At 36.6% G+C, this 15,109-nt stretch overlaps 1 protein-coding gene across 1 annotated transcript in view; it reads right to left on the reverse strand.

The window, feature by feature from the left end:
• Window positions 1-15,109, reverse strand: part of LOC134535806 (alpha-mannosidase 2) — an 80,476-nt gene that overhangs the window by 51,572 nt on the left and 13,795 nt on the right. Inside the window, exons 7-12 of the mRNA XM_063375087.1 lie at window positions 14,887-15,047; window positions 11,179-11,365; window positions 10,701-10,878; window positions 6,604-6,788; window positions 5,178-5,360; window positions 1,031-1,103 (exon numbers count right to left, since the gene is read on the reverse strand). Of these exons, the coding sequence (XP_063231157.1) occupies window positions 1,031-1,103; window positions 5,178-5,360; window positions 6,604-6,788; window positions 10,701-10,878; window positions 11,179-11,365; window positions 14,887-15,047 (967 nt within the window). The remainder of the gene's footprint in view (window positions 1-1,030; window positions 1,104-5,177; window positions 5,361-6,603; window positions 6,789-10,700; window positions 10,879-11,178; window positions 11,366-14,886; window positions 15,048-15,109) is intronic.

A 15,109-nucleotide genomic window follows, 5' to 3' on the forward strand; every position in this document is an offset into this window, starting at 1 on the left:
TTGTTTCTGTGTGTATACTAGTTGGTTCGATTGATAATTGATATACTGATAGTGTTATGAGCACATATCTGTAACTCGACACGATTGGAAAACATTTTTTTTTTTTGGAAATAATACGGTTTTTTGTAAGTATGTATTATTTTTGCTTGTAAAAAATAAAATAACGTTAACCCTAATGGTGGTGCCAAGGCACCTGTGGCACCTACCGTGCGCACGCCTATGTTTTTACTATTATCATCTATTTATTTCTTAAAAATCATTATTAATAGGTTGTAAACACTGTTTACATAGTCTGGGTGGGCATGTCCCAAAACAAAAATGACTTCAGCATCCACGCCAGACTACTTCCTAACTTCTTAATTCCATGGTTTAAATGGCATTTAAATCAATAATCATAATCTATCTAACACTATGTGACACTGTAAGCAGTTTATTTGTTGTATGTATCTATGATCAAACAGACGTTGCGACTCAAAACCAAATTTCAAAAGGTATATAATAATTTCGGATATCAGATGAAACTAGCAGAAATTGTGTTTATAATAATTTTGAACTAAAATATTGTTTGCCTGACTGTCAATAATAATAAAAATTCACAATTAACTAAGGTTTAAATATGTAAACATGAGCTCATTTAATCAATAAATTGGACATATTTTGTGTACAAATTTTGTAGCTAACTTAACCTAAACAACCTTTCACTTAAGTAATATTTGTTTTTATTTCCCAGAGACTCCTACACTACACATTTAATTTCTCTTTCCTTATGTAATTGTTTCATGATGTGGAAAAAAATATATATTTTATTGGGATTCTCTCATTCTTATTATTCATTTTCAAGAATAATTTGGTATTCATATTCGACATTAAAACTAAAAAACTTATATTCACATAGGTCTACATATAAGAATTGCATACCATTTGCTAAATATATACATACAAATTATGCTACTGTAGCAAAAAGTAACAAATAATGTATCTAGAAATTACCAAATTAAAAAATTATATATATTTTTTTCTAGATACCTGCCTTTGATTGAGTCAGTAGAGCGTATGCACTTTGCTGTATGATGTGCTGACAACCTCGTATTGCTTCCATCATCCTAACAACAATGGATTCAATGCTCAGCAATACACAAGATGCCCTTAGTTCAAAAATAGCTTCAAAAGGGTCTCATGCTCAAATTTTATAGATTTTAAGAGAAACAAAATTGTGATTTCCAATCACAGTAGAATCCTGCTAATCCAGACTAGACCAGACCAGACACTGTCCGAATCACCCAAATACCGGATTAAACTAAATTTGTCTTAAAATGCAAATGATACAAGTTTTAGATAAGTAAAAATATAAAATCTTTTCTTTACAATAATAAAACTTTTCCTACAGCTTAATTTTAGTTTTAATACTACTAAATACATAAACCTAAACTTTAACCTACAAATTTTTGTATGATTAACAAAACAAAATATCTTTGTGATTAAAATTAAAAAGTATGGATTGTACATTACAAAAAAAACACAGTACAGTAGACTCCAGACTATCCAAGGTAATTATTGGCAAGGGGTCCACGGATAACCAAAAAATATGGTAAAAGCAATGTAAAAATAAACTGATAGAAATTTTTTTATCCCGACTATCTAGACAAACACTGTAACACCCGTCCCTCAAAGTAAATCCTTAATTTGTTCCAGTAAAACAGAGTGCTAGCCACATATATTTTTTCCATCAAGCGAGTATTTTAATCACAATTATTTGTTTTCCAAATAGGTGAGTGTGATTGTTGACGACCATCTTAATCAAGACACTACTCCCGTTAAAATTAATTTAGAGTACTAATACATGTCTAAATACATTTGAAGTACATTTAAATAAATGTTGAACAACATTTAGAGATTAAACAACCTAAAATAAAATAAAAAATTTACATATTGCATTGTTTACATAATAGGGCTTGAGCATAACATTTCATTTTCCTATGTAGGCACTACCAACATTCCTGAGTTACATAATAATAGTGTTATTGATATAGGAGAATTTAACAAGCATAAAATTAACATTTTCTATTATAGAAAGATTATTTAACCTGTTAACATAATTCCCATCAGCGATGTTTACTAAATGTGTGTCTGCCCTGATTTCCCACAAGAGCATGCTAATGGCACAAGATAAACTAGCCTGAAAGATTCTGGCTTTTCTCTCCAGAGCTGCTGTTGACATGCAGGATGGCGGAATATACACTTTTGCTGGGCGCCGTCGGAAATAAAGCAATGAAGAAAGCGAATAGCTATTGAGGAAGAGCAAAATATTGTTTGTTGATTCATCACATTATTAATTTGTTTCATTACAAATTCAATACTTTGTATTTAATGCTACACAAGTGTCGTTGCCATTGTGCGCGCACGGAAATAAAAAGTCTAAAATCATTTTAGTGTTTATGGTGTATGAAAATGAAATATGGCACAGTTAATTCGCAAACCGGATAACCCGCACCCGGCAAATCGGGAGTCTACTGTACTTTTTAAATCCTGTCCGAATTAACTGGTGTCCGGACGAGCAGACTCCGGATTAGAGGGACTCTCCTGCATATTTCTGAATACCTTACATTTGTTCATTTCCAGGACATGCAGTATCTAATAGTAAAACATATTAGAAGAGGGAAGAGGGACGTAAAGGTTATTGGCAGGGGAAACATTTAGCAATAGGTACCTACATATAATATGCTGACTTTTAGGCAGGAAAACATCATAAGCCCTGACGTTTTCAACGGATTTTACTGTATTGGGGAAGAAATTGGCCATGTTCTATTGTAAAGTGCCATCGCAGCATTTGCTGGAGTGGTTTTTGAAAATCTTGCAAAACTGAAATCAATATGGCCAGGCCGGGACTCAGACCTGGGACATCTGGAATGCAACACCATTCCCCATGTCATCCAAGGAAGAAAATATTAATTTAGTATTATGATGTGAAATGTTACAAAATGTCTTAAGTTATTCTTGTCTTGTTACCACCAGGTGTCTGGACTTGATGCAACAGCAATGTAAGTGCCGCTACGTGTGACTGACAAACAGTCTTATACGGCATGCCTAATACTTGGCAGAACATATCCTAACATCATGAGAACACTTGTGCTGTATGTAGTCAAAGAACCATAACACAACATTGCCATTTTTTAATTCCTGAACAGTGGTCTTTAACATAACACAATTTTCAGTGTTTTAATGCAGTTTTTTGGACATACGCCATTGCAGTTTTGCACTGTATGTCATGGAAAATTACCCAGAAAAAAAATATATATATATATGTATATTAGGGATGGGACGATTCCAAAATTTTCCATTCCGAAACTCGATAATTGATTCCTTAAAAAACCCTTCGATTCTCGATACTCGATACTCACCTAGTTAACTTAATATTAAATACCTAATTCAAATTCTATTTGCAACATTTTTTTTTCAGCTTTCAATACATATATCATGTAGCATACATCATAAATTCATATTTATCAAATTTGAGTACAGAACTAAGTTATTAACATTAACTCATATAAATGTTTACATCATTAGAAGTTAATGGCTCATATGTCAAAGGGGTCAAACTAATCTAAAATTTGTTTTGTAATACGGTATAAACTATAAAAAAAAATTTTAAGCTTTCCTTGAGCAGTATAAATTATTTTCGTTAATACAACTTGCCTAACTTAGAGAAGGGTACAAATTAACTAAAAAAATTGTGAAATGAAACAGTAACAAAATTAAGCAACTAGAGAACTAGCAAATGAAAGTGTTGTACTTGATTGTGGTATTTCAGCGTTAAGTTACATTTAAGAAACACACACAAATTCATTCGTTGTTATTTTGGCGTTGTGGTAACGACCCAACAAAATCTATAAAACACTGTTGACCAACTAATCATCGTCACACCATTCGAAAATGAATGAATGTTTGTTTACATTTTTCCGCTTTTTGGCGCGTTTTAAAATGCTTGTGCTGCCACGTACGGCTGAGTGACGAAGTACAGAGCCTGGTACCTGGTTCGCCCGTTATAATCTGCTTGATACTACGACGCTGTTCCAACTATATGCCAGCGCCCCCGGCTGACGTGGTATGGCCACTCACGTAAGGCTGTTCCAAACACCGTTCGCCCAATCATCTGCTTGCTTTTGTATTTATCCGTTGTCGCTGTTCCAAGCTGACGTCAGTGCCCCGAGCGGTGTGCGTAGGCTTTAAAACTTCGCCTGTTTGTCATATCTATCCAAACATTATGCCGGAAAGGAAAATAAACGCCGTAGTTTTGCGTATTTTTACACTATATTTTAGGGTTTAACATTATAACGTGAGCGTGCGTAAGCTTTTGTTTGCTTTAGTGCATTTATGATTAATGTTTAGTGGTGGCCATGTTGCGGTGTTTGTTTACCAGTGACGAGACAAGTCTTTTACACAGTATTTAAATTTCCTGTAAAAACATTGCGATTTCACATTTTAATACTAAATTTCGTGGAAAAACGCTGTGTTGTGGCGATTTCGCGTAAAAACTGTATTTTACGGTGATTCCGCGTTTATCGTCGTTTAATCGCGATCGCGAAAAGAATACGCCCGTTCCTAATACGCAGTGATAATTTTTTTATAAATAATTTTTGTACTTTGACTTGTTTATAACATCGACTCAAGTTATAGATATTGTTTATTTGGGGAAATATGACTGTTATATATGCGTCTTGTCAGTCATAACCCCACTCAAAGACTCGTTAAATAATTGTATCTGACAGATTTGCAATGTTGTGAAATGATTTTTTTTTGCTACATGCGGGAATAGACTTTTATCATCGATTCTCGATTATCGATTATTTAAGTAGAATCGGTAGGTATCGATGAAATTGGGAATCGGTTTTCCCATCCCTAATATATATATATGAAGCTGAAAAAGTCACAGAAAATAAGACTGAATCAGCTGATGTCAGACAAATAGAACCAACGATATGTTTGTCTTCTGTGAATTCATGTACAGGATGAAAAACACATTATATACAGCATTTTAAATTCAAAACATATAACAATAGAGTTAAAACATTCATAAGCACTATATTCAGCATTTGAAATCAAAGGTGTCCATCAAAACAATAGCGGAAAAAACAGGGTAGATTATTCAAAAGTAAGTTGTATGAGAAGACGAGGCTCACTTCCTGGCGTAGTCCTCGACCACGTTGTCCCGGGCTGTGCCGGTGACGCCGTCGTGGTGCTGGAACAGGCTGAGGCTGCGTCTGGCGTCGCTCAGCAGCTTCGTGAGGCCCGACTCGGGCGCCTGCAGCCCCTTGGAGTGGCGCGACGAGCTCCACGCCAGCGAGAAGATCACCTCCGCACTCCTGGTCGCACGGCACGCACACTGCAGTCAGCACGCTGCGGTCAGCAGTGGACCAAACAAGCACCGGGGAACCGATAACACCCATTACTGAACGTAGCTCCCATTTGTGTAGTTCCATCAGGCGTTACAGATGACACTCTTGGGTTCAGTACTTTCTGTGATCCAGAGTCGGGCGTTTGTTGTCTTTTACCTCCAAGCACCACTGTCCTACTGGAATTTTTAGTTCACTAAGCATTTATTAATTTTTTTTATGTGTGACATCTTAGCTCTCGGTACACAGCATTTGGAAGTAGTAATTTCGTGAATGGAACAAGTCGGTTGTAACAAAAATGTGTAACCACAGTGCTACCATCTGTGGCGGATGGCGCAAACTAAAATCACACAGAAAAAGAGAAATTTTATAGTATTAACTGTTTAATGAATTTTAGCAAGACAGGCGGCAGTATTTTAATAAAATACCTTGTCAAAAATCAGGTCCAAAGTCGGGGATTAGTATTTTTTCAAGTCTTATTCGCTTTTATCAGAGCAGTTTCATTAGATATTTTAACCTTTCGACGTAGCTACTCTGGTAAAGAATTCTAGCGACGAGTGTGGAAACCAAGTGTAATTCACATTAATATGTGTAGTTGAAAACACAATTTTTGTATATTTATCATGCTTTGATTATTTTAAAAATTCTAAGTTAAATTTTGTGTCAGATTTTTGTATTATAAATGTATTTGCAAACATGAAAACAAATGAATTTGCTTGTTACCGAGGTTAGATGTTACACATCTATAGCTAGTACTGAAAAACTTACATTTTTTGACGAAAAAATCTCCATTATGAATGAACGATTTTGAATCAGTGACGCTCATATGTTTTGAATGTCGTTGCACACTGTTAAATTTATCTTTGGTATTCCTGTTAAAATTACACTGGCATTCGATAACCCGGAAAACTCACTAATCTGGCAAAGTAACTAATGGGCATGGCCGTGGTACCAAACATGCTAGATTGAATTATTTATGCAGTTAACAAATAGCAAGTACATTATTTGTTCCCAATAACAACAATATTAATACAAACAGCAGTTCACATAATTGTTAGGCTGCTGGTAACACATATTTTGGCTTACTGACAAAGATTAACTGGCCAATTCTAACGAATGCAAATTCAAATCAATAAACCCCTTACAACAAGCAAAGTATACAAAATCATACCCCCCCACAAACCCAACACACCACCCAATTGTGCATCGCTACCTGAGGTAATTGACGAGCACTCTGTCCATCCTCTTGTGGAACGGCCTGGAAGTGTAGTAGCCGCTCCAGTAGTGGTCGTCCCTGTCTGCGTACGTGAAGAAGTCTCCGGAGAGGGACGGGAACTGGAGCGGTGACATCTCGTCACGCACCGCATCAAAGAAGTCACTCAGTGTGCCAAACTGTGCCTGCAGCCAGCAACATAATAATTACTCACTGAATGTTAAATACAACTGGACAATTCAGGCATAGCCAAACATAAATGCAATATTTTATAAATTCTAGACACACAATGCATATATTTTAAATATTTGATTTTTATGCACATGCCAATCTACATACAGCACAGATCTGTAATAATAAATTTTTATGCACCTGCCAATCAAAATTATGCCATATTTTAGAAGTAAAACAATGTTAATAAATAGTTTTAGCATAGATATTTAAAAATATTTATATTATAGTCATCTTGTAACCACTAGAAACACATACTGATAAAACCCAACATAGAGCATTAATTAGACATCCAAATATTAATACGTGTAGCAAAGTTTGATTTATTTTTTGAGAATAGAAAAGCATTAAAAACATTTGTTTTTTAAACAATGGCACTATCATTTAACCTCACGGCTTATAGAGGAACTACCATTCTCTTGAAATAGAAAAAAAATATTTTTTTGATAGTAAAAAAATTTGAATAGAGGAAGTGCTAGGTTATTAAGTAAAATAATAAAAATTTTAAAAAAAGATTCCTGGTAACGTAAGAGATCTTGGATGATATAATACAAACAATGGACAATGGCTGTGTGAGGTAAGTCTGATATCTGTGACATAATGTATACAAGAAATTCAAAATATAATTATTTTCAATCCACTATAATGTTTAAGAACATCAACATAATTGTCACTTTTCTCCCACCACCTATGTTTTCAGAACTAATATGGCAGTGCAAGGTAAGTATGCGTTACAACTGGTGATGTAAAAATTAGTTATCCTCTTCATAGATTCTCGTGATTCCGTAAGTTTCACTGTATCAAGAATCAAGGGGTCTCAATACCAAATTTTTTTACTTATGTCGCTTTAGACCACTGTAGTTACTACCTTATCAACTTGATCACTATAGTTACTACCTCACCAACTCGACCACTGTAGTTACTACCTCAGGAACTGGACGACTGTAGTTACTACCTAACCACATTGACCACTGTAGTTACTACCGCACCATCTTGACCACTGTAGTAACCCTCTTTTATTGCATAATCATCGCACGCGCGCAATCGTCACACCCATATTTTAGGGCGTCAAAATTTGGATAAAAAAACCTCTCACGTAAACGTCGCATGATGTTTATGGTCCCGCTATTAGATGCCGAGCGCTTTGTGTAGGTATCTTTTCCGTATAAAACGATGTATTTTAAAGTATAAATATAATATTTATTCAGAAATTACCGCGTACTTATTTAAATAACGGAATTACTAAGCTGTCTGATGCGTAAATTTTATTTTAAAGACTTTTTAAACGTTATAACCTTCATCGTTCGTCTCCGTCGCCGCAGTGTACCGCTTACAAAAATGTAGCCAGCGCTCGTCGCAATAATTACTGTTTTGTTATGCTGCTTCCCGTATAGAGTGCACACACGTAGTCGAATATCGATATCACGCCAATTGCATGCAACGCGTGCTCTCTATGTGGTACCGAGTTAACTACATTTGATATCTCGCACACTCATGATGTTTACTACGGTAGTTACGCGTTCGTTCGGCTTGCATTTGGATCACAGATTTTGTTTTTCTATTTAAAGTTTGTTTTTCTATTTAAAGTTGAAGAAAGGTTTTTGTTGAATGACTTATTAAATTAAATTGTTTGGCGTGCTCTTTTATACTTCACTTTGTAAATAAACGTACTTTCCATGAATGGGTTTTGTTTTTATGAATACTTTATCTAACAAAAAAAAATTTTTCCGCATAATCGTCGCACCCCTACTTTTCAAACTTGATTTTAGAATAAAATGTGCAACGATTATGTGAGAAAACACGGTACTACCTCATCACCTTGACCACTGTAGTTACTACCTCACCATATTGAAAAAACCAGGAACTTATTACTGCCAGGAGCGTGGCCAACCTGTTGTGCCTATACTCGAAAATTCAAATAATTTATTTTCTAATTATCGAGAATAATTTTAGTAGTATTTTATACTGTAGCTAGATGTGGCTGGAGTTTTAATAAAACTATCATATGTAATGGTAATTGAATTTTGTCTCATCCTATCACAATCGCTAAAATATTAAGTGTTGAAATATTTTTATATATATTTCTGTAGACTAGTCACACATTTTATTCTGTTGGTACATAGTATGTAGTAGGGCACAACATTGTGTTAAAATACAACAGCATTATGTACTATAAAAATGTGTAGTCATTTTATTTTATTTGAATATAGCCTAACTTTCTCAGCTGTCTCAGGACACTCAAAATATTGTGTATTTGATCTTAGGCTCATAAAATTTCCAAAATAATGGTCCAGAATTCAAAATGAGCTGGAAATCTAGATAAGAATCTATGTCAGCACCTGAATTGATAAAATGGTCTATATTTTGACATCTCTAGTTAAAATGCACTGGGTGAATAGAAGGTAGTTATGCTGACCTAGTATGTGTGCACAGCTATTTTCATCACACAGAGGACACTGCAGTATGATTCGTTGAAACCCTCCTCACCGCTTTTCCCAGCCACAGTCCAAGCGCTCCCCTGTCTGGCATTCACTTTGACATCGACCAGAGGAACGCCCCACCAGAGCCCGATGTGACCCATCAACCACCGGTCGCCACTTCCCTCCCACCTCCTCTGTGCTACAGCGTCCCGTGTGAATTTGAATCGCATGCCCACGGACATGACGTCAGTGCTTCGCTCCCTTAACAATGCCAGCATATTTAACTTGTTTTAATCACCCCCCCTCCCCTACGTGTTTTAATGTTTTAGCAGACTGAAATACCACTTTTAAAATGGGCTTTTCTTTAAATTTAACATACCTAATAAATATTCAGTATCTCGAATGTTGCTGAGCTATGCTGAATAATTCCGAAGCTAAACCATATTTAAATATTCATTTTGTTTTAAATAATAAAGTTACTTGATGTTATTGTCTGCAGCCATAAGACTGTTTAAATAAGGATTTATACATTTTCATTAATTTTGCTAGTGGCAAGCATTTAAAATGTATGTAACGGTCGTCGGCCGGACGTGAGTAAGTGACCCGCCTCTAGGCGTGATGATATGAAGCCAGTCTATTGCCACCGCTGCTTGAGGTAAGGAGCTCTACACACCCCGTTGTTGTCTTCAACTATTGCTATATCACTAACCACATCCATCTGCCTCTTTAATTTGTATAAATCACTTTCACTTGACTTCAGGGCTTACCTGTGAGGCGGTATAGTGTAGACTGAGCCAAGTAGGCTGCCTCCGAAACCCGAAAGCCTACATAGCTATCTACCTTAATTTAATATAGTGTGTCCACCGCTCAGAGTGAATGTATTTCTGTGTAATGAGTCATAATTGCGGGTATGAGTCTCACTGCACACAGGTGACATCAAATTCCCCTGAGAGAAAAGTAGCTGGGTCCACATGACCAGGAATCCATGTGGTGGCACCCTAGGCAAAAGATACGCCTCAATTTAATCAGAAACAACACCCCGTGCTATAACGACTTGTACCCGTAAAGTTATGCCTGAAGGTTTTTGAAAGCAGGGCATCTGCAATGAATACGGTAGACCCACTCAGAATCCAGCACGTAGCACACTGCGTCATGTGAGTATCATGCATGAATTTGACACGTATAGCCAGCATTCAAAACTCAGAAGCTTCTGGTTATAATTAAGACCACTAACTCGTTCCCCACCTACTGGCTTCAAACACCACAACTACACCAAGGTGGTAGGTACATATTTGCCTTATGCAGATGAAAAACAAATCTCTCACAATAGATAAAAATTTTTTACAAGCTTCAAAAACAAAAATAAATAAATAAATAGAAAAAAACAGGCACACATATTACAATGTTGACAGAATAATATTTTTTCAGCTTTTGATACTTGCATACCTGAACATTCAAGTTCGGATTATTGTTGAGGTAGTCAAACAACCGCTGGTAGCTCTTGTATTGGGCATCCCACTCCGACTGCTGATCATAGCGAAAATCATCTCCCAGCGGTGCCAGCACGACATTCGTGCGATACAACTGCGCCTTCTTGCGGTACTGATCCAGCAGAAGTTCAGCTCTGTCAGAGAAAAAACAGGTTAAGTTTCACCAATTTCCACACAGTGATTTTTAAATGATAATCGCTTCAATTTTTTGCTATCTTCAAAAGCTCTAGACGGCACTGACTTCCCAAACTCATTATTCCTTATAAAATTTTCCCGCGTACAGCACAACAAAATGGAACATTTTTATGAGGTATAAAAGAGAATGAACCAAAATACAGTTTGCAATAATAATTGAATTTTAAGTAAACAAGGACTTGGAATATAACCTTTAAATGTCAATGAAACAGTAAAGTAGAAAGAGTGTGCCCCGGCACCTGTGAGCGACGTTGTGGTCGGTGATGGTCTGCGGGGGGACCCTCCAGGGGCAGGTCATGCCGTAGCCGGGCAGCCGCCGGAAGTCGAACTGGCAGCACACCTTGGGGTCGGGCCCGCACGTGTGCGGCACGTCGTAGCTGTAGAAGGGCATCATGTGCGTGAAGAAGTCCGTCGCGCCCGTGCCGTCTGGGCAGAGGAACAAGCACCGTCACCACCTCGCACTGAGAAGCTCGTACTTGTGAGAACAAGATGCTTTACATCTCTATCACTAAACCACTCCTCTTGAAACTATCTCGGTTTTCAAGGTTATGCCACATCAAAGTGGTATCACAGAAAATTACAAGAGTAGAACATTCCGAGAAGCCATATGAATATTCAAAAACTAAACAAACTGAGCAAAACATGGGCACTACTTGTAGAAAAGAAAAAGAAGAAAAAAACTCCCGCAGAAAGCAAGAGGTGCAAAGCCACTAACGCCAAATAACCAACACAGCCAATGGGAGGAGATAGAAGCCAATAACCCACAACCCTCCCCTGATTAACTGACCCTTGATGAAGAGGCCTCTCATGGCAAGTATACGTAAAGCCCCCACCACCTTCTAGCTCTATGATAATCTCTCATCTAAACCCTCAAGATGCCTGCTGCAATTCAGAGCAAAATGTTGTTATAACCTACTACAGTAGAACTCCAATTATCCGTACACCAGCTATCCGTATTGCCTATTATCCGGATCGCTTTGAGAACTGATCGGTCAGCTTTATTGGGCTCTTCTTACAGTGAGTGTACTGTAGCTGCTACTGCATACGCAGATGATGAGTCATCAATCAAGCAAGCACTGTTTGTTTCGTCAGTGCCAGTTGCCAGTCAGTTAGTCTGTAAGCTTGTAGCTATTCGTTCCGTCTTCCGTGTGAGGTTTTATTTTTCTGTGTATTATATCATTGTGTTGTCACTAACAGACAAAATAAAAATCCTTGAACAAGTGGATACAGGAAACACTGGTAAGCAGTTAGCTGAGGAGTTTGGCGTTGAAACATCATAAATTTCAGACATTAAAAAAAATATACATCTTCAATTTTAAACTTTGTGTCTGTCCTTGAGAATGAAGATGGTAGTTCCTCTAGAAAAGCTATGAAAACAGCAGAAAACCAAGTTCTTGAAGAGGCCATATTCAAGTGTTTTTTGCAGCAGCGAGCATTGGGCAACCCTCTTTCACGGCTGATTATTTGTGAAAAAGCAAAACTGTTAGCTAGAAAAATTGACACTTTGTCTTCCTTTAGGGCGAGTAATGGGTGGCTACGGAACTTCAAGGCAAGACACGGTATTCGAGAGTTAGATTTAAATGGCAAGAAACTTTCAGCAGACCCTAAAGCAGCAGAAAAATTCAATGAAAGATTTAAAAGTAAAGCAGGGTTTGTAACAACCCAGATTACAGCCTTCCTCATGCAATCCAGTAATGATAATTTGTTATAAATTTTTTCGTCAAATTTCAGGTTAGGTTTTCAAATGATGTAAAGTTGTTTCTTTTTTGAAGTTATTGTGAACGTATTTCACCGGGTTTATTGTTTTTATTTTTAAAATTCATAAGTATATTTTTCTAGTAATTTTTTTGCTGGCTTCTTTGTGTGGGAAGGCATGCTGATGTAATTCTCCTTCGTTTTTCCATGATCGAGGCTTTGTTTCACACGCTAAGCGTGTGAGTCACGGTCACGGGAGTGTGAGAAAGAGACAAAATCGCTGCGTCGTGGGAACAGAAGTAAGCATTTCGTGGAAGTTTTTGTTGCCATGCGCCGTGATTGGCTGAGAATTACGTCAGCAAGCCCAGGACACTGCCCGCACAAAGTGAAGAAAGGCTGTAATTCAGTCATTGTCTGAACACCGGGCCAGGTGGTCATTGTTCGAGCGCCGGGCCAAGCAGGCTGTGGTCGGGCGATGGCTCCGGGGTTTATTTTTTTTAACGGACGTTTAATTTTTATTTATTCAGTTGTACGGAATTTAGTGTGAATTTTAAATGAATTTAAAAAACAGGTAATACATCGAACATTGTATATAAATTTCTTCTTTCTTCATGACCTTCTAACCTGTATGTTCCACTCATAATCTAAATTGAGCTAGCCGGAGGTGGTGAGTGGTAACAGGTTGTATGACCCAGAGTTTGTGTATAATGCAGACGAGACTAGCCTTATTTGGAATCCACTCTAGCTTCTAAAAGGGAAAGTAGTGTGCCTGGCCACAAGGTTAGCAAAGACCATGTTACTGTGCTGAATTGTGCCAACTCTACAGGAAATCACAAAATTCCTTGCCTGTGATAGGCAAATCAAAAAACCCTCGGCCTTTCAAAAATCTAAAATTACTTCCCATCTTTTACAAAAAAAAAAAAAACCAAAAGCCTGGATGACCGCTACTTTGTTTCATACCTGAAGTAAAAAAAATATCAGAAGGCTAAAGAAAAATACATTACCTATGTATATTTTTACTGTAAATATTCTGCACAATTATTTGGAATTTTTCAAAGAAATTGGTACCTATTTTCTATTATTATCCAATTATCCGGATATTTGGTTATCGGATCAGGTGCAGTCCCAATTAATCCGGATAACTGAAGTTCTACTGTACCTCAAATGCAAGATAGTTTATTATACAATGGTCGCAATAACCTGCGATCAACTTTATTTGCCTCTCAATTCCAACTCAGTTCCTTTGTAATGCAGTAGGTGCCAACAGTTTGCATAACATCTAAAGTAAAAATGACTTGAAAGTTACAATTTAAAGGTTTTCTTAGGTTAAACAAATTGGCTGCACAAAAATAATATTCTGGTAGCACGGTATTAAAGCACTTATTTACAGAAACTAAGGGCTGATGTTTCCTGTTTTTGAAAAACACCAATTTATGACCCGTTATTATACTCTACGAACTTCTACTTTCAATAGATTAGGTGTACAAGGCTGATAACTTAAGTCACCTGGTGAAACCATTAAGAAACACGTGATGTATGAGACAAATGAAACAATTTATCTGCATTAAAATAAATAAAAATTCAAAAGGTTGAAACACAAAAAAGAGTACTGAAACACAGAAAAAAAAAACATAGGCCTAGGTCTTGATTTCAATTTTTCAATAACTTAACATTATTGTAATTTACAATACAGAATGCCTGTATCAATACTAGACTGTCTTCTGTGCTATAAAGTTAAATTTGTGCAGTTCCAAGTTTAATGTTGATGGTTTTATTACTCTTTAAAATGTAAGCAGGATGCATGTAGCGTCCAGATTATGTATCTCTTAATCTCAAAATAACTAATGAATTATAATTATAAAATCTAAATGTATTCAACTCAAACAAACATAAGAAGTAACTGGAAGCATACTGGGTGAGTCTAACAACAACAAATACTTATACACAGTAAAGTGTTGTTTCACAATAACTCTTGTTAACTTATCAACTGTGTTGAAATTTTTTGTCTATTTTTAATGACTTGCCTGATAAGGTATGGTATGGATGATCTTTATTCACAGGTTAAGTTAAATCCTCCAACAAACACATTATATTATATTGGCATTCAAAAATGTTTAACTAAAACTGCTGTAAATTGCAGCGACAAGAGAAATCAGTGAGTTCTCTTCATTAACTCAGCTTCACACTATTACATAAGAAACTAAAATTGCTACAGCAGGCTGCTTTGAGTGACCAATCAGTCAATCACTCACCCCACAGCTGCCTCCAGCGAAACTCCAGTTGTTTCTTTTTAGCTAACGCCTTCTTCACCGAGTAGTGCACTCGCTGTATCACAACATTATCCATTCCCATCTTCTTCAGCAGGAACGGCATTGATGAGGACAAGCCGAAAGGATCAATAGTCCAACTATTCCTGAAGGGAGTTGTAAAAAATAATTATAACAATATTCATGTAACTTAAAACTATATTTTTTT

The sequence above is a fragment of the Bacillus rossius genome, chromosome 10, assembly GCF_032445375.1.
Source record: "Bacillus rossius redtenbacheri isolate Brsri chromosome 10, Brsri_v3, whole genome shotgun sequence".
Classification (NCBI taxonomy): Eukaryota; Metazoa; Arthropoda; class Insecta; order Phasmatodea; family Bacillidae; genus Bacillus; species Bacillus rossius.